A 25,900-nucleotide genomic window follows, 5' to 3' on the forward strand; every position below is an offset into this window, starting at 1 on the left:
ATTTATTATCTGTATATTTATTTATCCATATATGGATCTTGAATGAAAGTTTATTATCTTGCAGATAAATTCATTTACATAATAAAAACAAAAAGTTATCTTTCCACTAATGTTTTAACATCTGATGTGTAAGTCTAAATAATTCACTCAGTGGAATTTCTCTACAGTCTGATATACCTGTACTAACAATTAAGTATTCTTTATTGTCGTAAACTACTGATTGATTTTTAATGATATTGATATTGTAACAACAGAGATAATATTATATCGTACCTTTTGCAAATAGCTTGGAAAATTAAACAGGGATGGTATTATCGCCGCGCTCTCATGGTTAACATTCGGCAGGTCTTTGAGCGGCCTCATGCGTTCGGCAGGTCTTTGAAATTTAATTGTATTATTGTTTTCAATTTCTTGTGTCGCCGCTCCAATCACTCGCCTCAATTTCAATAGTAATATAGGAGAGTGGGTAGGATTATTGTTTTATGCTCGACCATGCCGAAATGTAGTAATTATACACTTGGTAGCAGACCTCTAATGCATGTCATTATTTTTTTTAATATCCAAGTTTCACAGTAATATAGGAGAGTGGGTAGGATTATTGTTTTATGCTCGACCATGACGAAATGTAGTAATTATACACGTGGTAGCAGACCTCTAATGCATGTCATTAAAGTACACTTACTCATTAAAGGTCGGGTCTTTCAGCTAATGACGACTCAGGTTACAACTGTTCAGCCAATGACAGGTCAGCTTTCTACCGTTATAAAACCGCAAGTATCGATTATTCTCGGATATGCAATCGAAAGAGAATTAGCGAAAAGTCACGGAGGCTGGAAATCCAATACTGTCGCAGAAGGTTATGTTCTGTTACTATAATAATTAGCGTTAATTGTAAATAATATTCAAATAAATTCAATTTGCCATCTCGTTTTTCAATGTCTAATTTAATTTCAATGTTATCTCTGTAGGTTCTTATGGCCTAGCAAGGTCAATGTGAACATCTGTTCCTCGGAAAAAATCAATACTTTCGCGTCTGCACACATCTCACAACATACGGGACATTCGTCAAGGTCAGATACAAAGAAAATTAATAATATCAAGTTAGAAATGTGGTCGAGCATAAAAAGTCGTATGAAACTCGCCTATAATGGTAATTAAGAAGCTCGTATGAAAATCCATACTCGCTTCTTAATTACCTTCATTATAGGCTCGTTGCATTATAGCATCTTAATTTTGATAATCTAGAAAGGAGTTTGGAACTAAGCAATTTATGAAGGGAGTAGTAACACTTATTTCCCGTAATGAATCTTTGTTCAGTTTCTTTCCCAAAAAAGCCTGTTTCATTAATTATACTTCCTAAGTATTTAAATTCTGTAACTTTTTGAAACTCCCAATCATCTATTATAAAATCCTGGAAATAGAAATGTTAATTATTATTCACTACCTACAGAAACAATTGAATAAGTTTCTGCAATCTGTTCAGTTAAATAGTTAATTTCATTATTGGTTATATTAACAGTTTGTATGTTATTGTATACGGTACTGCGATATAATTTACCTTACTGTATAAAATATTGGAAATATGCGTCACGTCACGTGTTAAGTTATGTCATGCTTTTTTATGTAAAACCCTGCTTTTGTCACATAAAATGCTCTGTTTTCAATTTTTTCGTCTGGTAATCCTATGCAAGTCTTGTTTTAATTCTGGCATTTTAAATTCATTTTACAATAACTAATTTGGGATTTTTACAGATAATTATGTGGTAGAATGTTCAATTAAATGGTTTTATTATTTTCATTCTATGACTTATCATACAATATATAAGAAATAGTTCCTTTATATACATTATCCAATATATTAACTTCATTTTTATTTTGAGGTTAAGATACTGTTTGTAGATTTTTCCCTGAAAATAATAAAACCATTTACTTGAACTTACTACGACTTATCTGGAAAAAAATCCTCAAGATTAATTGTAAAATTATACAAACCAATCAGGCAAATTTACAAACATTATGTTAACCTCAAAATAAAAATGAGGTTAATATATTGGATAATGTATATAAAAAAACTACTCCTTATATACTATATGATTTTTTTTATTTTATTAGGTTATTTTACGACGCTTTATCAACATCTAAGGTTATTTAGCGTCTGAATGAGATGAAGGTGATAATGCCGGTGAAATGAGTCCGGGGTCTAACACCGAAAGTTACCCAGCATTTGCTCATATTGGGTTGAGGGAAAACCCCGGAAAAAACCTCAACCAGGTAACTTGCCCCGACCGGGAATCGAACCCGGGCCACCTGGTTTCGCGGCCAGACGCGCTGGCCGTTACTCCACAGGTGTGGACTACTATATGATAAGTCATAGACTGAAAATAATAAAACTATTTAATTGAAATTTTAAATTCAGTTTTATTTTGTCCTACGCCGTAGCTACGTGTTTTAAGGCGTCATGCGGTAGTTCGAGTCCTCATGGGGGAAATTTTATCATGAAATTTCGGCCAGTGTATTGTACCGGTGCTCACCCAGCATCGTGATGCATTTGGAGAGCTACAGTAACAAAATTCGGTTTCGAAAGCCAACTATAACAGCTGGCGAGATCATCTCACTGACTACATGTTACCTCCGTACTGGTCGGATGATCGTTCACATCTACTGAGACATGTGGACTTGAGAGTTGTACATTAACTATTATAACAAACTTTGCCACTGTTGTGTAATTAAACGTTTTCATACTTACTTACTTACTTACTTACTTACTTACTTACTCACTCGCTTTTAAGGAACCCGGAGGTTCATTGCCGCCCTCACATAAGCCCGCCATTGGTACCTATCCTGAGCTAGATTAATCCAGTCTCTACCATCATATCCCACCTCCCTCCAATCCATTTTAATATTATCTTCCCATCTACGTCTCGGCCTCCCCAAAGGTCTTTTTCCCGCCGGCCTCCCAACTAACACTCTATATGCATTTCTGGATTAGCCCATATGTGCTACATGCCCAGCCCATCTCAAACGTCTGGATTTAATGTTCCTAATTATGTCAGGTGAAGAATACAATGCGTGCAGCTCTGCGTTGTGTAACTTTCTCCATTCTCCTTCATCCCTCTAGCCCCAAATATTTTCCTAAGAACCTTATTCTCAAACACCCTTAATCTCTGTTCCTCTCTCAAAGTGAGAGTCCAAGTTTCACAGCCATACAGAACAACCGGTAATAGAACTGTTTTATAAATTCTAACTTTCAGATTTTTTGACAGCAGACTAGATGACAAAAGCTTCTCAACCGAATAATAACAGGCATTTCCCATATATTTATTCTGCATTTAATTTCTTCCTGAGTGTCATTTATATTTGTTACTGTTGCTCCAAGATATTGAAGGATAAATAAAAAACGTTTTCATACAAGATACTTAATTTGAAATTACTAGAAATAGCTGTATTTAACCCAAGTTTTTTTTTACCCATTTGTTTCGGAGGCCTGAGCCGCATTCCAAGATTTACGAGTGTTATTTATCCCTTACTTCCTGAGCAATGAAAAGTGGATTTGTGTATGATGTCAGTAAGTTTGAAATACGTTTCATATCAACAGAGTTAATAGCTTTCTTTTATGCTGCTCATAAACACATGGCATTTGCCAAGTGCATATCCTGGTCTGTACAAACAACAGACGTGTGGCATTGGGAGTTGATATTTTTAGGAGGGTTTGTATATTGACACGGCTGGCAAGTTGCCCTTCCTTGAGCCGGGGTGGATAGACAGGTCTCCTAAAGTTCGACTCAGTTGTACTAGAGCTCCACTCCTGACGAGACAGGAGTGAGGGCATTCTGCAGGGGGGAGGCGTGATGGGGGGACAATTATAGCACCCAAGCCGGCGTACGGTGTACATCTTAGCCCAAGCATGAATTATTTTTATTCTTCCATCTTGTAGTAAAATGTATGGCTTCTTTATAACATAGAAGAACGTTTGAAATTGAATTTGAAAGAGCAGTTCATTAGTGATGGTAACACACGAGTGCAGTGAAAGAAGCAACAGGTTGTCCACATGCTAATAGGCGATTACGAATTATATAACATGAGTGATATACATGAAGAGGTTACGTTTATTAAATCTACGTATTACGGAAATGTTTGAAAAGAACGTGTGTAACAGTTAATTGTCGTTTGATAGTGTGGAACTTTTTTTTTACTTGTGTGGAATAAATATATTATTATAACAATAAAATAGTATGAAATATAGCATCGAAGAAATAAGTAATTCATAAACTATAAGCAAACATAAGTGGCCTTACTTTACTTGTGTGGAATAAATATATTATTATAACAATAAAACAGTATTAAATATAGCATCGAAGAAATAAGCAATTCATAAACTATAAGCAAACATAAGTGGCTTAACGATTATACAGTTGCTATGCAACATATTCAGGTTCAAACAGGCGGGTAGATGTCAATAAAATACCTATTTTAAAAACAGCATTTATGTTTCCCGGTAGTTATCGATTTTAAAAGCAGCAATTATGCTTCCCGGTAGTTCTCGATTTGGTGCTGGAATCGTCGACAACAACAATGCATTCTCCACCGAGACCACAACTCAAAATCAGAAAAAGAGCTTCTTCTTACCCATTAAGCGAGCTACTACAACCAGTGGGATCCCAGATAAAACAGAAAGCGGTGGAAGCACACTTGCTGGAATTCTCAGTAGAGCGGTAGGAATAGCTGGCAAAGCATCCAAGACTCCTTCTCGAACGAGCGTGATGTCCCCAACGTCTTTATCGCCATCGCGAGATGCTTCACCCTCAAGGTTGTTTTCCCCTACAAGAGAGTTGTCTCCCATCAGGGCTCTCTCACCTTCAAGGGTGTTCTCCCCCACCAGAGAGGTACCTCCCACCAGGATGTTTTCTCCAACAAGAGAGACTTCAAGGGTATTGTCACCTACGAGAGAATTAGCTGGCAGTAGATTGCTATCCCCAACACGAGAAAAGGCGTTTTCACCAGCAAGGGAGTACCCATCAACACGAGTATTCTCGCCTACAAGAGAATGTTCAGCTAATAGAATGTTGTCACCAATGAGGGAATATTCAACCACGAGACTTTTATCCCCTTCCAGAGAATACTCAGCCAACAGATTGTTGTCTCCATCAAGAATGATGTCACCTTGTAGGTATGGGAGATCCCCATCGGTGTCTTCCACTCAAGGGTACCTTCACTCTCGTTCACCATCTCCTGTCAGTTATTCAAGCAGGTCATATTCTGTAACAGAATCGAGTTTTCCGAGGCGAATGTTTCCACAGACAAGTGCCAGACCACGTTACTCAGACGACCTGGAGGGTAAAGATGATGCACCGGTTGTGTTCGACGCAGGGATGAGCTTTGTGATGGGTGTAAAAAATCAGGCAGTGAGGCAGCAGTTCAGGCCAACAGCCGCCCATTTGGAGTCTTCTACAGCGTCGTCGACTCTCTCTTCCAAGATCAAGGATTTTCTTCGTAGGACAGACCATGTTATGGAAGAATGGAAAAGACTTGGCAAGAAGGATACAGATATGCACTCCCTGGCTGAGCTTCCAGAAAGGAATGGAGGCAACAACTACACCGGAAGGAGCCGTAGTGCTACGAATATTCTGATCAAGGGATTCCAGTTGTACAGTAGAAATAACAGCGCCAGCTTCCGTTCACCTAGCGCAACACGCGTGTCCGATGCTGACACCATATCTGAAGTTGACGAGGTAATCACTTCGGCTTTCAAGATTGAGTATGATTGTTGTTCAAGCATGTTTTAACACAAGTTAAGCTTCTATACATATGATTGGCTACCTACTCTGTATATATTTCATTGCTTATATTACATTTATTGACTAAACAGCTTTTCAGAAAATATTTGCGCACAGGTGCGTAGATAGTATATGTTTTCAAGACAGTTTTATTTCAGTTCTTTATTCGATAAGTTATGTATTTGCCTTACTGTGATAAATGCATGTAATTTCTACAAGCATCATTTTGCGGGGTCATAAACTTGCTATAATTTATTACTAATTTAATTAGAAGTTATTGTGTACATATACGGATATTTTATTACCTATTGTTCGATATGTAATACAGAGTGATTTATATACAGGGACATCACTTTATTTTTACCAACATTTTTAACATCAACCTGGATATACTCGGAAACACTGTTGCCCCCTTCCATTACAGGAGTTTGATGTTACTAGTGTAATATGTAAACAAATCATTTTACTAGCTATAGGAGGAGAGAAAAGTAGTGTATCCATTTATGTTGTAGGGAAATACGATATTACGATTTTCAGTTTGATCATCACTTTTACGGAATTTATCAAAATACAGTAGAGTAGTAACATTTTTTTTTTCAAAAACTCAACTTTTCAGGCGGCTATGTTCGTTATGTAATGTCTACTTTATTTAGCATATTAATTATTGGTGTTAACATACAATATAGAGAGTGCATTTAAATTGAGGGGGTCATAAGTGAAGGACTGTAAGTGCACTTAAGTTACTTTTGAGAAAATGGGGTTTAAATATTTAAGCTTTCGTAAAATCGGTGAAATTTTTATTTAAATTTTAATGTGTGATGCGATTAAAATATCCCTTTGCCACTAAAATTTTAGATACTTTTGCTTACACTGGATGAACTTAACTCATGTTATTACAAATGTCACTAGCATTCCTTTGCTTCTAGCCACCTCAATTCAAAAAAAGCTAATCTGAATTTTTAAACAAGTTGCTGAAAATGGTTGCCGTTCATTACAATGCAGGCTTCAATTCATTACGCATATTATTAAAAACATTTTGAAGCATATTCTATGAAATTGAATTTATCGTTTCTTGAATATAATTTTTTAGTACGATATTATTAATATAGGTTCTTTCTTCTATAGAAAACGCATTCATATTTATGAAACACACTATACACTGCAGTGTTTACTTCACTACTTCGAATGCAACAGCGGCCGTAAGTTTGTGTGTCTGACGGGAGCAAGGACATTAGTGAAGGGGTGAGAGTGAAGTACATTCAGAAATGCAAGTAAAAATAAAATGATGTCCCTGTATAACTAACACATTTCTTTCTATATTTCAAAATGAATGATGCTAGCCACAATTTGCCATACATCAAATGTAGAGTATCTTTGGCAGATTACTAAATCTATAGCAGTGATGTCAAAGTAAGCGCATTTTTCTGACCTTGACGTCGTGCGCGGGCAGCAAGCGCTAAGTATGGAAAGAGGAAGGGTTGTGTATATGACTAAGCAACCTGTTGGATTAAGAAAACAGTGGTGCACAAACTTCAAACGGAACGTGAAATTTGATATCGTTATTTTTATATGGCTTCTTTCTGTTTAATATTATCTATTGTCTGTGAAACAAAAGTACTAACACTGATTTCTTAATATTGCACTTGTGTTTTAAATGTTAATAGCATAATAGAGAGTTAAGAAGGAATATTCACTTAAATTCCGTAGTAGTATAATATTATACTGTATTAAGTGGATGAAACACATCATTCATAAAGAAAGTGATATTCCAAAGAAAGAGATTGAGTATGACATAATAAGTTGGAATTTATATTGATGGTATCTTTAGCCTTACAAAAGTAATCAATAAACTAATCAAAACAATATTACGGTACAAAGCAAAGTTGCCTAGGTACTGCATCTGTTTTAAATGTAGCTAATATTACATAACAAAACTCTTATCGCATTATGCTTTTAAGGTGATATTTGTGAGCAACTTCCTATCATCAGAATATTAAATTATTTTCTCGAAATCTGCTGAAGCTATAGAGCTGACATTTTTACAACACATGGGCACGTATCTTTTGCTTATGATGTAACAGTAGCTGCTTTGTTAATTCATTTCCTTACAAACAATTTCCATGCGAATATTTTCAAACATTTCAATACACTATCTTCAGTAATACGTATATACAGTATATTAGATTTACGAAAACATTCTGTAAGACTACTAAATAAATAGGCCTATACCTGAAAATTTCACTTTTTTATACGAAAAGTTGAGAAAATATTTCTTTTGAATAAAAAAATCAAACTTGTGAAAAATGAGCATTAAAATTAAAACTTACATTCTTATAATGCACTTATACTTCTCAGGCATATCTAAAAATTAACATGGATACAATTTTAATAAGTTCTCTTCCCTTTATCTATTGAATCAGTGCTGGCCATCCCTGTATATAGCTCGACCAAGCGGCATATACCACCTCTTTCGTCTGTCTCTTTCATTTCCGCTGTAAAGCGCTCAGGCTCTCCTGGGCTCTAAAGCGCGCGCTTGCTCCTGTGGGCATCAATTGACATGCCTGCTCTATAGCAAATGTTGAAAATTTCGTATTTATTCGGCTGGAAATTCACTTTAATGACCAGTTTTGACGTCAAATTAAGCAGGAGTTTTGTTTCCCTGTTACGAGATGCCCAGATGTTTATTCTTTATTCTGTATATTTATTGTCATCAAAATCTTTTACAGATCCAGTTGTTTCCAATTTGTTTACCAGTCCCAGTATTGTGTTTCTTTGGGGGGGATTACGAACACCAAATTCTCTCTGGTATGCCCTTTGAGTAGCTGTAATTGAATTCGTAATCCAGTATTGCTTCACAAGGAAGAGCCGTTGATTTAATGTGTACTGCATTTTCAGTGACTAAAACAACATGTCGAAAACAGCTGCCAACAATAAGCAATAAGAAATAAACATCTGCGCATCTCGTGACGGGGAATCAAAACTCCTGCTTAATTTGACATTAAAAACTGGTCATTAAGTGAATTTCCAGCCGAATAAATAAAGAATTTTCAACATTTGCTATAGAGGTTAGTAATCTCCCAAAGATACTGTAATTTGAGTATAACAAATTGTGGCTAGCATCATTCTTTTTTAAATAAAGAAAGAAAGAAAGAAATGTGTTAGTTCTATATAAATCACTCTATAGTTACAAATAAGCTGTGAAACTGAACATTCCTCGTGATGACGTAATTATTTAAATTTGAACATTCTTTGATAGACTTGTCCACTTCTTGTCTAACATTAGATATTTATAAGCAGTTACTGTCCAATTTTTAAGAGAAAGATAAACGTGAATGACATAATCATCCACGTGTATTGAGTGCGTGCTAGAGTTCGTGCATTTGTCTGTCTAAAAATCCCCGTTGAATATAGTGAAAAATTGGAAAGCTTAATATTTTCGGATTGTATTAACCAAGTTAATTTCTCTCTGGAACCATGATACCCAAGCATTATACTTTATGAACATTTTTTCGGCTCAGTTATGAGATTTTTTGTTGGATATTGAACCATTCTTTAGATTTATTCCATTACTAGCCGTACCCGTGCGCTCCGCTGCACCTGTTAGAAATAAATATAAAGTAATTGCATAATTAAAATAGGACGTTTGATCCAGGGAACTTTCGTGTTTGATAGAAGCATAAATCGTTTAATATGTTACTTAATTTAAATTGTATTTAAATAATTAAAATGCTGTCATTTTAGTCCAGAGAGCAATCATTTGGTGCAATGACAATTCTTTTAACATGTTTCTTAATTGTTATTACATGTAACCATAGTTTAATGAAGATTGACATATCATTTAGTTTTAATGTGTATACTTTATATTACTTGCTATATGTTTCAGAAGTTACTGTAATAACATTGTAGAATTATGTCCATCTTGAGAAACTACACTTTCCAATGGTGAAATAATAATTAAACAATTAATTAGCTTCCGATATTACTTCATAGAAACAGAAACATTCTCTTAGGCTATGTTTAATAGCTTTCGATTGTTGTTGTCCAAGGCCCCTTATAGACGAAGTCATTTGTTTTTATTTCAGTACAGCGCCTCAGATGGCGTTGTAATTGTAATTTTGAAACTCATTTATCTAATTAAATATCAGTTCTATGAAAATTTTGTATAGAATAAAACTTATCGGAAATTATTTTTAAAGAAACTTTTGTTATGTAATATTTTTCATGAAAATCAATAATAAGGGAGATATTTCGATTTATTTGATTCAGGCCACCTTATAACCCCCCCTTTAAATAAAGTATTTTGAATGCCATATAGCCTAAAATCTAAGTTGCAACGAACTTAATGTATATTCCAATTTTCATATAAATCGGTTCAGCCATTATCGCGTGAAAAGGTAACAAACATACAGACAGACAGACAGACATGCAAACAAAAATTTCAAAAAAGCGATTTTCGGTTTCAGGATGGTTCATTATATATGTTAACACCAATTATTTTTGTAAAATTTTGGCTACAGATTTATTATTAATATAGATGTTTATGTGGTTGAATGAATTCTTGCAAAATATTCATTATTAATTATTTTTAATGATTACCTTTTTATCAATTGAAAGTACAGTGGAAGCTCTTAAGTTCGACAGAAAACAAGTTCGACATCCTATAGTTCGACTGCTTACGTAGGAGAATTAGACACGCCCCTATACGGGCACTAAGAAATGGGTTTGCCATTTAAATGGGAATTGGTTCTGTGTCTTGTAGTGATACTTTTGTTAAAGGAAAACAGATCTGATTTCAGAGCCTTAGCACAGTGACAGCACGATAGACTGGTAACTAAGACTTTCGTGGTTCGAATCCTGCCTGGTAAGGAAACTTTTTTTTTTGTTCCTTATTCAGATTTATTCCCAATACTTTTCGATTGCAGCGATTATTCCCAGAACATGAATTTTACCAGCTTATTTTCTAATGGCTTTCGAAATGGGCTACGTCAGCAGTCGAAACTACAACAATTTCAATAGATTACTCGCTGTCTTGTGAATGCGGGCGTGGCATGCGCAGTGGCTCATTTCGGGGACTTTGATTATTCCGTCGGTCCGGTTTTTTTTTTTTTGCCACTACTGTACAAAAAATAATGAATCGCCACAAGAAAGAAGTATGAAATAAAATTAAGATAAGAAAAGTAAAAATCAAAAGCATTCGTTCATTTTGACCATTGAACATAATATACATTTTTATTTTTATTTTTATTTTTTAGTGCTGGTTATACTTTATATTCTTACAGGCATTCTGAAAAATATTATTTTGGTATTTTTATGCTTGTTATTTAATAATAATAATAATAATAATAATAATAATAATAATAATAATAATAATAATTCTTTATTTATACTGGCAGAGTTAAGGCCAGGTCACAAAGTATACAAGCAGTTAAAATTTAACAAAAAGTTAAAGAACAGAATACTAACATAATACAAACAAATAATAATAATAATAATAATAATAATAATAGCATAATAAAATCGACACTAAACAACATGAAAATAATACCATAATAGAAAGAAAAAAAAAGAAAGTAAAATACATTGGAATATAGTGAAAGCAACTCATTTAATCCAAATGATTAATATGGAAAAACGTAAGGAAGAATATATCAAAATGGAATGTAATAAAATAATAATAAAAAAGAAAAGAAATACGAAAATTAAATAAAATTCACGATAAAAAGGCTATGATAATAAATTCATCGGCTGATAAAGAGAACAAAAAGGGGAAAGGAAGGAAAAAAATATATAGCCTATATTTTTACAAAACTATGGCAGGGAAAAGGGCTTATAACTGAAAGGAATCTAATTCAAAAAGTGCAATTTTAATTTATTTTTGAAACTAGACAATGTCCGACAGCCTCTGACATGTTGTGGTAGAGAGTTCCAGAGATGAGCTGCAGAGACGGTAAAAGATGAAGAGTAGAAGGATGTTCTGTGTTTAGGAATGGAGAGTGTGATATGGTGTTGTGAGCGAGTATCTATTTCGTGATATGAGGGCAAATGTTGAAAACGAGAAGCTAGATAGCTAGGGTTAGAGGTTTGAAGAATATTGAAGAGTAAAGTGAGAGAGTGAATAGTTCTTCGCTCTTTGAGACGGACCCAGGACAGCATATTTAGTGAAGGTGTGATACGGTCAGATCTACGGACGTTGCAAATAAATCGAACGCATGCATTATGAACACGCTGTAGTCTGAATAATTTCAAGGGAAAAATTGTTCCGGGGCGGGTATCGATCCCGGGACCTCTGGTTGAACGTACCAGCGCTCTTACCAACTGAGCTACCCGGGAACTCCACCCGACACCGTCTCAACCTTTCCCTTTATATCCACACAACCCGGCCCCGGAACAATTTTTCCCTTGAAATTATTCAGATCTGCTTTACAGGGAGCTTTACCTGAAAGACTAGATTTGCATAATACTGTATATACGTCACTGTGTACGTTAACAGAAAACCACAATTCCAAGTCACACAGAGATTGTGTACACTCGATGTGGGTCTCTGGCCGTTTCGTCAGCCCACACCAGTTGTGTGGATATAATGGGAAAGGTTGAGACGGTGTTGGGTGGAGTTCCCGGGTAGCTCAGTTGGTAAGAGCGCTGGTACGTTCAGCCAGAGGTCCCGGGATCGATACCCGGCCCCGGAACAATTTTTCCCCTGAAATTGTTTAAATCTGCTTTACAGGGAGCTTTACCTGAAAGACTAGATTTGCACGCTGTAGTCTGTCTGTCAGTTTAAGTTATTCTCGTGAATATTTATTTTTATTTTTTGCATTGATTTCCTTTAAATGTATTAATTTTGAATAGTGATACTGTTACCTACATTTTGGTTATAATTGATTTATTCCCAAGCTTGTCATTTTTCACATAGCTAACTGTCATACGTTTCAATGCTTTTACTTAGTTCAGTTATACCCAAGAACACACTTTTCTTAGAAATCACACATATCGAGGACAGTGATGCAATGCCGACATCCTGTGTTCCAAGCTTCAGGCATCCTCGTTTGACGCCGCACGGGTCATTTTCTTTTTGATTATAAATAAAGATGTGTAACATACTGCATGCCGTCAAAAGATTTGACTTAATTTGAGGAGCGGCAAGATAATGGCGTTATAGAGATTAGTAATTTCCTTTTCCTGTCTTCTGAACAATAGCGGAGAATTTAAACCGTGTCCATTAATGTGCGATAGTACAGTATAGTGAGTAGGAGCAGCTACGCTAAACAGCTGGCGAACGTGTGCTTCTTTCGTGTCAATTGAAAGGCGAGAAAGTAACGTTTATTATTATTATTATTATTATTATTATTATTATTATTATTTTATTATTTTTATTATTATTATTTTATTATTATTATTAAATAAATATAAATAAATAAAATAAAATACATTATTACTTTATTATTATTTTATTATTATTATTTTATTATTTTTATTATTATCATTATTATTATTATTTTATTATTATCATTATTATTTTATTATTATCATTATTATTTTATTATTATTTTATTATTATTATTATTTTATTATTATTCTTTATTATTATTTTATTATTATTATTATTTTAGTATTATTATTATTATTTTATTATTATATTATTTTATTATTATTTTATTATTATTTTATTTTTTTATTATTATTATTATTATTTTATTATTATTATTTTATTATTATTATTATTTTATTATTATCATTATTATTATTATTTTATTATTATTAGTATTATTTTATTATTATTAGTATTATTATTTTATTATTATTATTATTTTATTATTATTCTTTATTATTATTATTTTATTATTATATTATTTTATTATTATTTTATTTTTTTATTATTATTATTATTATTTTATTATTATTATTTTATTATTATTATTTTATTATCATTATTATTATTATTTTATTATTATTAGTATTATTTTATTATTTTATTATTATTAGTATTATTATTTTATTATAATTATTATTATTAAATTGGAGAATATTCAAAGAAGATTTATTTCCCTGTGTTCTTATAGATTTTTACCAAATTTAGATTATAACTGTGAGACTAATTGCGAATATTTCAATTGCGGTGGTTTGTTTACCAGACGTCAAGATCTTGATTATTTATTTTTTTGTAAAGTCATTAAGGGTGATACTGATTGTGAATCCTTCATAAGCAGTATCAGTCTTCGTATTCCTGCTAAGGGTTTAAGATTTCATAAAATGTTTTATAATAGGAATTCTAAATCTCTCTCTCCGGTCTGCAGATGTACTAAATATGCTAATTTGCATGGATTCAACTTGGATCCATTTAATGTGTAGTAATACTTTTCTAGTTTTATGTCAGTTTTATTATTTATGCCATTGTTAGATATGTATCATACTACTATTCTCGTCATTTGCATAACTTTACAATATTAATTATATGATTCCTGTCTTCATTTATATGATTTCATTAATTCATTTGTAATACATTTTATTTAATTGCCATTATTTTAATTATCTCACTGAACTAATTTTAATAATATTATTTGTGCTATTTATTTTGTTGCATTTTGGTCAATTGAGTAATGTAGACTATTATATTGATTGTATTTCATCTCATTGCCATTTTCTATCATTCATTCTCATCATCATTTGTTGTTTTGTTTCGTTTTGTGCCTGTGCTAAACTGTAATTGGCCTTGTGCTGTTGTTTCGCACATTAATATTCTAAATAAATAAATAAATTATTAGTATTATTATTATTATTATTATTAGTATTATTAGTAGTATTATTAGTATTATTATTATTATCATTAGTATTAGTATTATTATTAGTATTAGTATTATTATTAGTATTATTATTATTATTATTATTATTAATGCATTCCTGAGGAATACTGTTCATCTTTATATTATAATTTATAATTGGTGATATAAGGGGAGCAAAAAAAAATTAGCATGACAAATTGTTCGTAAATAAGCGATTTACACAAAGACTCCTACATGTAGTCCAGATGTTTTCTAAAGTGAGTAAATGTCTCGAAAAACGGAACTAACTTCGTTCTCCATTGTTTATCTTACAATGTAAATGTATGAAATTATTTATATTTTTAAGAGAAGAAATTAATTATAAAATATTATAATATAAAAATTAATTATAAAATAGTAATGTATTTTTAGTTCTGATCTTTATCCTGGCTATGAAACAAATTTACTTTGCAACATTTATTCTTATGTTTTTGTCGTTTGTGTTAGAAAATATTCATTTAAGGGGCTAATGGGTGAAATTTACAATAATAATTATGTAATTTTTAGTTCTGATCTTTATTCTGGCTATGAAACAAATTTACTTTGCAACATTTATTCTTATGTTTTTGTCGTTTGTGTTTGAAAAAATTCATTTAAGGGGGTAATGGGTGAAATTTATAATAATAATTATGTAATTTTTAGTTCTGATCTTTATTCTGGCTATGAAACAAATTTACTTTGCAACATTTATTCTTATGTTTTTGTCGTTTGTGTTTGAAAAAATTCATTTAAGGGGGTAATGGGTGAAATTTATAATAATAATTATGTAATTTTTAGTTCTGATCTTTATTCTGGCTATGAAACAAATTTACTTTGCAACATTTATTCTTATGTTTTTGTCGTTTGTGTTTGAAAAAATTCATTTAAGGGGGTAATGGGTGAAATTTATAATAGTAATTATGTAATTTTTAGTTCTGATCTTTATTCTGGCTATGAAACAAATTTACTTTGCAACATTTATTCTTATGTTTTTGTCGTTTGTGTTTGAAAAAATTCATTTAAGGGGGTAATGGGTGAAATTTATAATAATAATTATGTAATTTTTAGTTCTGATCTTTATTCTGGCTATGAAACAAATTTACTTTGCAACATTTATTCTTATGTTTTTGTCGTTTGTGTTTGAAAAAATTCATTTAAGGGGGTAATGGGTGAAATTTATAATAATAATTATGTAATTTTTAGTTCTGATCTTTATTCTGGCTATGAAACAAATTTACTTTGCAACATTTATTCTTATGTTTTTGTCGTTTGTATTTGAAAAAATTCATTTAAGGGGGTAATGGGTGAAATTTATAATAATAATTATGTAATTTTTAGTTCTGATCTTTATTCTGGCTATGAAACAAATTTACTTTGCAACATTTATTCTTATGTTTTTGTCGTTTGTGTTTGAAAAAATTCATTTAAGGGGCTAATGGGTGAAATTTATAATAATAATTATGTAATTTTTAGTTCTGATCTTTATTCTGGCTATGAAACAAATTTACTTTGCAACATTTATTCTTATGTTTTTGTCGTTTGTGTTTGAAAATATTCATTTAAGGGGGTAATGGGTGCAATTTATAATAACAATTATGTAATTTTTAGTTCTGATCTTTATTCTGGCTATGAAACAAATTTACTTTGCAACATTTATTCTTATGTTTTTGTCGTTTGTGTTTGAAAATATTCATTTAAGGGGGGTGATGGGTGAAATTTCCATTTTCTACATTTTTCAAGGTACGTCCTTAATTTTTTTGTAAAAAAATAATCACGGTGTGATAGATAATGTGGTGAAGTTCAGTTTCTGTGAATCAAATAGTTTCTGATGAAATATGTCGCTCAATTTTTCAGTAAAATGTTTGCAATTTTTTGTGCAAGACCAGTGGCATATTTAGAAAAACATCACCCATTAGTTTTTCTATATCTTTATTACAAAGGGGAAAACAAGTTTTATAACCACTCCATGCTTTAAAATATAAATTTTCCATTGCCACTATAAATATTTCATTTTTTAAATCGAAATTTATTCATTTAACCATAAAATACATGCGCTGTTTTGTTAATCACAGTGTATAGAACATGTAGTAACAATTTAATGTTCCGACCATCAAAATTGTAAGCGCCTTTACACTTCGAACTTGACGAAATATGCTGAAAAAAAGTGTATGAAAACAGCTTGTAAAATTTGCATGGAATTGAAGTTCAAGGGTGCAGCTATTTATGTATTACGTAATTTTTATGCTTTTGAGTGCTGTAGAGCGTTGAAACTTGCTCAACATATAAATAAGAGATTACTTATTCGTTTTTTATAAGAAAACGGAAATACAATGAATTGAAAATGGCCGATATTTCACCCGTCATCCCCCGTAATGTATAAAGCGAGAATCATTTCTTATTCGTATGATTTATTTTGTAGTAAAGAGATATGTTTGGAAGTAAATCCCGAAAAGACAAAGTATATGATTATGTCTCGTGACGAGAATATTGTACGAAATGGAAATATAAAAATTGGAAATTTATCTTTTGAAGAGCTGGAAAAGTTCAAATATCTTGGAGCAACAGTAACAAAACATAAATGATACTCGGGAGGAAATTAAACACAGAATAAATATGGGAAATGTTATTCGGTTGAGAAGCTTTTATCATCCAGTCTGTTGTCAAAATATCTGAAAGTTAGAATTTATAAAAACAGTTATATTACCGGTTGTTCTTTATGGTTGTGAAACTTGGACTCTCACTTTGAGAGAGGAACATAGGTTAAGGGTGTTTGAGAATAAGGTACTTGGGAAAATATTTGGGGCTAAGAGGGATGAATTTACAGGAGAATGGAGAAAGTTACACAACACAGAACTACACGCATTGTATTCTTCACCTGACATAATTAGGAACATTAAATCCAGACGTTTGAGATGGGCAGGGCATGTAGCACGTATGGGCGAATCCAGAAATGCATATAGAGTGTTAGTTGGGAGGCCAGAGGGAAAAAGACCTTTAGGAAGGCCGAGACATATATGGGAAGATAATATTAAAATGGATTTGAGGAAGGTGGGATATGATGGTAGAGAATGGATTAATCTTGCTGAGTATAGGGACCAATCGCGGCCTTATGTGAGGGCGGCAATGAACCTCCGGGTTCCTTAAAAGCCAGTAAGTAAGTGTGATATATTTTGTAAGTTTGTTTATTAAAAGTTAATGCATACAATCAAGTTATATATTTCCTCTCTCCATATTCGTACGAGTAATGGTTTGTAACGAGAATGACTTTTTATGTCACTCCTTCTAGAGAACAAGTATTTTGATTAAGGGAAGATATCCAGTTTTTAAGATGTTGCATTTATTTTGTTGTATTAAAAAGATACATTGCGCGTCAGTATTAATGCGATATAATTCATTGCTTACTACCACATATTACATTTTCTGACTACAGCATCCATACTTACGAATTGTGCAGTGTCTGTCTGTAATAGTGAAGCCACTTCTTATGAAGGGTGTTGGGGAGTAAAGAAGGAATGTCCATTTTTAGCTATTTTATGGTATATAGCGCTTTGTACTGGGTGTTCATTTCAAAGTGTGTCATGACGTCACTGTTGTGAGTCAGCGATTTAAAGCGAGTTTCAGCTTTTATGTCAGAGAAGTTTCCTATCAATCAAGGCGTTCAATCTGAACTTGAGAACGAGTACGGTATAACTTGAACGTCGTAGCAACAGATGGCGGTCTGTACGGTCTGTGTGCTACCATAACCTCTTTCGAACTGTGTTTTGCGTGGGCAAATCGTACGCAGGGTATTTGTTATCATCTGTTGCGTACGGCAACATTCAACAAATACGTAAGTAATCGTCTTAACCCTCTCCCCATATCTCGACAGTACGTATTTCCAAACAGTTCACATTCCTGCCACTACCGGCGTTACCGTACGTATCGGTACGTACTCTTCAGAATGAACGCCGTACTTGCTAGGCAACTTCTTTGCCTCATAGATAATACACCTTTGCGGAAGTGTAGGAAGATTGAATTCTCTAGGCTCATCGGCTAGCCACATGACGGCATACAGCGAGCCATGACACACTTTGAAATGAACATCCAGTATTACATTTTCTGACTACAGCATTCATACTTACGAAGTGTGCAGTGTCTGTCTCTAATAGTGAAGCCACTTCTTATGAAGGGTGTTGTTGAGAAAAGAAGGAATGTCCATTTTTAGCTATTTTATGGTATATAGCGCATTGTATAGGTGGTAACTGAGACTACAGAATTGTCCAATCACAAAAACAAAATTTTTAAGTGAAAATTTCCGTGTAAGATAACGTTAAAAATTTGGTACAATGGTTATAAACCAGGAATGTTCTGGTATTAAAACTCGTTTTTCTCGATAATTATGTTTCGTGACAGTTCCTGTTTTCTCCCGACACCTTTCAAGTAATTATTGAAAAACGTCCTTGCAGAAGTATTAGAGCAGTGTATTTCTTTAGGATAAAGTTATCATACACTATCTACCAAAAAGTAATTGGACACTGTTTTTGCCCCTTTAGAACCTCGTGGTACCACCTCTTGTTGCTATAACAGCAGCCACCCTGTCAGGCATGCTCTCCACTAGTTTGTGTAGAATATCCACTGGAATGTGTCGTCATTCCTCTCGCAGTTGAACAATGGAAGTTGGCCCCATGTTTCGGCGTCTACTATGCAGTGGTATGCAGACACAAATTCTCACCTCTTGGACTGGCCTGCACGGAGTCCTGATCTCAATCCCATTGAGCACCTTTGGGACGAATTGGACCGGCGATTGAGGTCTCGGGAGATGCGGCCAACTTCCATTGTCTGAGTGCCATGTTGCAAGAGGAATGGCGACGCATTCCAGTGGATATCCTACACAAACTAGTGGAGAGCATGCCTGACAGGGTGGCTGCTGTTATAGCAACAAAAGGTGGTATCACGAGGTTCTAAAGGGGCAAAAACTGTGCCCAATTACTTTTTGGTAGATAGTGTATAATTAATTATACAATTATTTGTTTTACAATTTATATTGTTTAAAGTGCACAGTTTAATATATGCAGTCTTCGAATTATTTTGACCAGCTTTTTCAACCTTTAACATTCATAATACGGTGTACAGTATATTATTTTGTTACCTTTTGTAATTATAACTTCAGCAAGGAAAAAAGTGTTTTATGTGTAATTAATTTGTGTGTTTATATTTTCACAAAGTTTGTTTGATTCTGTATGTAACCATATTACACCCTCTTATTTTTTTATGGACGCAACTAAGTAATTTATTTCTGTAACTTAAGAATGGCTACTATTTTATTTTTTTATTTTAATGTATTGATTGCACCGTGTATTCAGAACCAGCCTCAGAATAAAAAAAACACTTGCTAAATCGTTAAGAAATTTGTGAATTCTTGTTTAAGATTTAAATCTGAAGATACGATATATTTTCCATGAATAATATTTAATCTTAAAATTGTAAACGTCTCCCAGTATGACACATATTTTTGTTGATTTATTATTGTTTTTCTTTTTTAATTTTCATATGGCATTGATTGCCGGCCTTTTGACAACGTATTGGCTCTTCAAAACAAAATGGAAAAAAAAAAAAGTTAATTTTTGAGATAACTATTTTTTTTAATGCAAAGTGTGTAATATCGAACATAGTGAATGTATGATACGTATTTATGTTGTTTTTGGGGGATTGTAAATTTTTATGTAAAGAGCTTTACACTTTTTATATTTTAGGCACTAAAATTTCACGTTTTGTTTTTCAGAATTTTGTTACTTTCTTGTGAATACATAATTCAGCTCCATTGTGTTCTATGAACTTAGGAGCTATCGTGAAACTAACAGCAAACATTCTCATGGATGCAAATAAGAAGTTTTTTTTCTTCCACCATGTTAATAATGTCAAAACAAGTGCTTATACATATTTTGGCCACTCGAGTGCAATTACAAGGGCCGTAAAAATATTTCCCTGGGGCCGTTTACAGAAAGAAAACACAATTTCATAGAAAGGTTTATTTAAACATTTGTCATACCGTGGGATCAACTTTTGTATCCCTGTGTTGTAGAAGTCTGCCGCCTGGGGATCGGAACCAGTGTTTGACAGCCGTCTGCACCTCTCTGTTGATCCCGCGGTATGACAAATGTCTCAATTTCAGTGGGGAATATGTTGAAAAATAGCTCAACAGTTGTTGTATCATCCAGGATAACAGAGAGGGCTTGGAATTGAACGGGTTACATCAGCTGCTTGTCTATGCGGATGACGTGAATATGTTAGGAGAAAATTCACAAATGATTACGGAAAACACGGGAATTTTACTGGAAGCAAGTAAAGAGATAGGTTTGGAAGTAAATCCCGAAAAGACAAAGTATATGATTATGTCTCGTGACGAGAATATTGTACGAAATGGAAATATAAAAATTGGAAATTTATCTTTTGAAGAGGTGGAGAAGTTCAAATATCTTGGAGCAACAGTAACAAATATAAATGATACTCGGGAGGAAATTAAACACAGAATAAATATGGCAAATGCCTGTTATTATTCGCTTGAGAAGCTTTTATCATCCAGTCTGCTGTCAAAAAATTTTAAAGTTATAAAACAGTTATAGTACCGGTTGTTCTTTATGGTTGTGAAACTTGGACTCTCACTTTGAGAGAGGAACATAGGTTAAGGGTGTTTGAGAATAAGGTGCTTAGGAAAATATTTGGGGCTAAGAGGGATAAAGTTACAGAATGGAGAAAGTTACACAACACAGAACTTCACGCATTGTATTCTTCACCTGTTATAATTAGGAACATTAAATCCAGACGTTTGAGATGGGCAGGGCATGTAGCACGTATGGCGAATCCAGAAATGCATATAGAGTGTTAGTTGGGAGGCCGGAGGGAAAAAGACCTTTGGGGAAGCCGAGACGTAGATGGGAAGATAATATTAAAATGGATTTGAGGGAGGTGGGACATGATGATACAGACTGGATTAATCTTGCTCAGGATAGGAACCAATGGCGGTCTTATGTGAGGGCGGCAATGAACCTCCGGGTTCCTTAAAAGCCAGTAAGTAAGTAATACAATAACCGTGACGGAGATGATACAAAGATAGTAATACAAATTAATTCATTAATAATAATAATAATAATAATAATAATAATAATAATAATAATAATAGTAATAATAAAACAAAAATATTCACAATAATAAAATAAATACTAAGACAGATCAAATAAAATATAAAACCACTTAGCGATGGTTAACACAATTTAAATAAGCATATAATTGCCAGGGAAAAAATAACGAACTCGAAAATAAACTGTAAAGTTCGTTGTATCGCAGACGACAGCAACCGCCGTATTGACATTGTGTTACGCATTATTGGTAGTAGGGGGGAGCCAAAGGTCTACGTAACTTCCGTTCTCTTCGAATCTTCTCATACGATCATGGCAAGTTAATGCTGAAAAACAAAATGTCTACGAGTAAAACTGTTCATTATTACCAGGATAAATACAAATAATACTGAAATATATTAATCAAGTTTCAGTTATAGATCTCCCCTTTTGTGCAAGAGGAATCATATCAAAACATTTTATGAATGGCGGGGAAAATATAAATTTCAAAAACTCTCTAGTGACAGAGATAGTGACAAGTACAATCAAGTGTGCAGTATCTGTGGCGATGCTAAGAAATCATTTATTGGAGATATGCACTGTTATTATTTAAGAAAGTGATCTATTTATATTTATTACAATGTTTTATCTAATAGGCTATATGCATCAGATAAATACTATAAATATTATTAGTAACATATAATGCTAGTACCACTTAAAATAATAATAATAAAATTTAACAAATATCATACAAACATTTTCACTTTATTTTTAAACTTAAGAATGTGTAAATTGCTTAGGTCTGAATTATTTTTCAATACTGAATTGTGAATAGCTCAACAGTTGTATCTGTTCCAATAATTTTGCCAGTGAAATTGTGTTTCATTTCCTTAAACGGCCTCAAGGAAAAGTTATTTTGTGCGAGATCGTGCGTATTTGCTTGGTTTCCGCACAAAACCAATCCGCGAAAAGTCTAAAATTCCACATTCAGTATTCCCAACCTAACACACACAACAATTTCCCTCTTCTTACCGCTTAAGTGACATATTGATTTTACTGCTTTAGGCTTTTAACATATTATTTTTAGAGACGTTCAATATAGTAATAATTATAAATTGGAAACTTACCACTGCACTTTCACCTAAATATTTGTTTTTAAATATTTGCAAAAATTAAGTAAACTCTACAACTCCACTAAAGTTACTGCATTCGTGATGCAAGTAACATTAAGTAAGCCGTGAAAAAATCAACAAGATTCCAGACTCATCATAGACTGGGGGAAAAAAGACAGACGTATATCACGGCCTGCTGGAGTATAGTAAACACAGAAAACATTTTAAAACAACAATGTTGAAGATAGATATTTTTGTTTTGCAAATTTGCCGTCATTGAACAGAAACCAAGATGGAGATTTCATTGCAACTAATTAGAAATTCCTCTTTCAGGTATGTAATAAACGATCTTCGCACAAAATAATGTACGATACACGAGCGGAAATTAAAAAAGCGAAACGTAGTTGAGCTTTTTCAAACTTTTCCTCCAACATGAAAACTTCAACATACCGCTCTTGTAACGCATATTACTATTTACGGTCCTCGTAATTGCACTTGAGTGCCCAAAATTTCTGTACTTGTTTTTGACATTATCAACACGATGGAAAAAAAAATAATAACTCTTTTTGTCTACCCTCTTGAGAATGTTTGCTTGTAAGCTAGAGGAGTTTCGTCAGGATGGCAATGTTGTGTGTGTGGTGGCCCGCCCGCTTACTAACAAACTGCATGTCTCTGTTGATGTTGCTACTGTGTGCAGCTGAGTGAGATGACAGCTGATCTGGCGGAGGAACATTCAACCTCAACGCTCGCGACCGAGCGCTTGGAGGCTGAGACGGCCGATCGCTTGAGGCTGGAGAAGGAACTGCAGGACATACAGGTGAGGAGGGGACCAGCATATTATGCCTCTCCTTGTCCTTCAAGTTTAAATTAGGTCTTATTCACATATTACGAAATATTATTATAAATAAGAAAGGAAAGTTACTTTAATTCTCGTTTTCAGAGACTGTTGTGACTTTAGTTTATAGAAAATCAAAATGTAATTTTATTGGTCTTCTTCTTCAACAAGAATTAGTCTTTTTTCAATTTTTTTCCACCTCTAAATATTTTTAAAATGTTCTGTTCAATATTTAAGTGTCTAACTTTTCTCCTCTTGACCCGTAGTAATTTCAGAATACTATCAGTCTTACAATGGTGTCGTAAATTCAAATGAGAGCATGGCTATACATATAATATCACTTCAGTGTTAATAGTACATTATGCAACAAGCCTACAATGATAGTAATTAAGAAAGCGAGTATGGATGTTTATGAAACGAGCGCAAGCGACTTTCATAATTTTCATACGAGCTTCTTAATTACCATTATAGGCGAGGCGAGTTTCATACGACTTTTTATGCTCGACCATATTTCTAACCTGAAATTACAGTATTCAGATGTATACATTTTATTTGTATCTGACAAGATCGGAAGTGACCTTGTTCTAGGTCGTGAATTGCGAGATGTGCGCAGACGCGAAACTATTGATTTTTTCCGAGGAACAATAATGTCATTGACCTTGATGTATAATCCCGTTAAACTTGATAATACTATAATATTATAACCTTGATTATTGAATTCGACATTGAAAAACGAGATGACAAATTGAATTTATTTGAATATTATTTACAATTAACGCTAATTATTATAGTAACAGAACATAACCTTCTGCGACAGTATTGGATTTCAGCCTCCGTGACTTTTCGCTAATTCTCTTTCGATTGCATATCCGAGAATAATCGATACTTGCGGTTTTATAACGGTACAAAGCTGACTTCTCATTGGCTGAACACATGTAAGCTGAGTTATCATTGGCTGAAGATCTGTACTTTAATGAGTAGGTGTACTTTAATGACATGCATTAAAGGTCTGCTACCAGGTGTATAATTAGTACATTTCGGCATGGTCGAGCATAAAATATTTAAAAAGGTCGTTCAATTCAAGCTGTTACAGTTTTTACAGATAATACAATATGATATTTGTTTTATTCAGTCTTATGACTAAGTATTATGAAGTTTAAAATGTAAAACACTACGTGTTCACAATTTTATGACCTTGTAACATGATTGCATTTTAATTATGCATATGTTTGTACATTTTATATGATCAATTTTAAACAGTCCATCTCATCGACTATCATTGTAATTATCATACAGATTAATAATGAGATATTATACTCAGAATCTGAAGATGCCTGAATGGGCGAAAACGTTCGTAACTTACTTTGTATAAAACTCAATGACTACATGTTATGAAATATATGTCATTGTTTTAATAATTGATTTGTTATAAGACTGAATAAAACAAATATCATATTGTATTATCTGTATTAACATTGACAATCTGAATATTTACAACATGCTTTCTAAGTTTATGTTACAGTTTTATTTTTATGCTCGACCATGCAGAAATGTAGTAATTATACACCTGGTAGCAGTCCTTTAATGCATGTCATTAAAGTACACCTATTCATTAAAGTTCAGGTTTTCCATTATTCTCGGGTATGCAATCGGAAGACAACGAGGGAAACGTCACGGAGGCTGGAAATCCAATACTGTCGCAGAAGGTTATGTTCTGTTACTATAATAATTAGCGTTAATTCTAAATCAATTCCCAGGTTATATAAAAATTAGTTCATGTTATTCTTTACATTACATCAAGGTCAATGACATTATTGTTGCTCGGAAAAAATCAATACTTTCGCGTCTGCGCACATCTCACAATTTACGAGCTATGTACAAGGTCACTTCCGATCTTCAGTCAGATACAAATAAAATGAATACTTCTGAATAATTTCAAGTTAGAAATATGGTCGAGCATAAAAAGTCATATGAAACTTGCCTATAATGGTAATTAAGACACTCGTATGAAAATTATGAAACTCGCTTGCACTCGTTTCATAACAAACATACTCGCGTCTTAATTACTATCATTATAGGCTCGTTGCATAATGTACTATTCTCTTTCCCCTTGAGAGGGAAAATACTCTTTTATCCGATATTAGAAAGAAACTCAGATGTAATTTTTGTAATCTGCTGTTATAAGTGGAATTGTGTTGTTGATAAGAAGGTATTAATAATCTTTTTAATTGGTTATTGTAAGACGCTTTGTCAACTGCTAAAGTTATCTATCGTCTTAATTAGCTGAAGG

The 25,900-nt window shown here is 33.1% G+C and overlaps 1 protein-coding gene across 4 annotated transcripts in view; it reads left to right on the forward strand.

Annotated features, from left to right (window-relative positions):
• Mhcl (Myosin heavy chain-like) overlaps positions 1–25,900 on the forward strand; it is a 921,190-nt gene that overhangs the window by 855,016 nt on the left and 40,274 nt on the right. For all 4 annotated transcript variants that reach the window (XM_069842911.1, XM_069842912.1, XM_069842913.1 and 1 more), the window contains one exon: positions 23,473–23,592. In XM_069842911.1, the coding sequence (XP_069699012.1) occupies positions 23,473–23,592 (120 nt within the window). The remainder of the gene's footprint in view (positions 1–23,472; positions 23,593–25,900) is intronic.

The sequence above is a fragment of the Periplaneta americana genome, chromosome 13 (genome assembly GCF_040183065.1).
Source record: "Periplaneta americana isolate PAMFEO1 chromosome 13, P.americana_PAMFEO1_priV1, whole genome shotgun sequence".
NCBI classification, from domain to species: Eukaryota; Metazoa; Arthropoda; class Insecta; order Blattodea; family Blattidae; genus Periplaneta; species Periplaneta americana.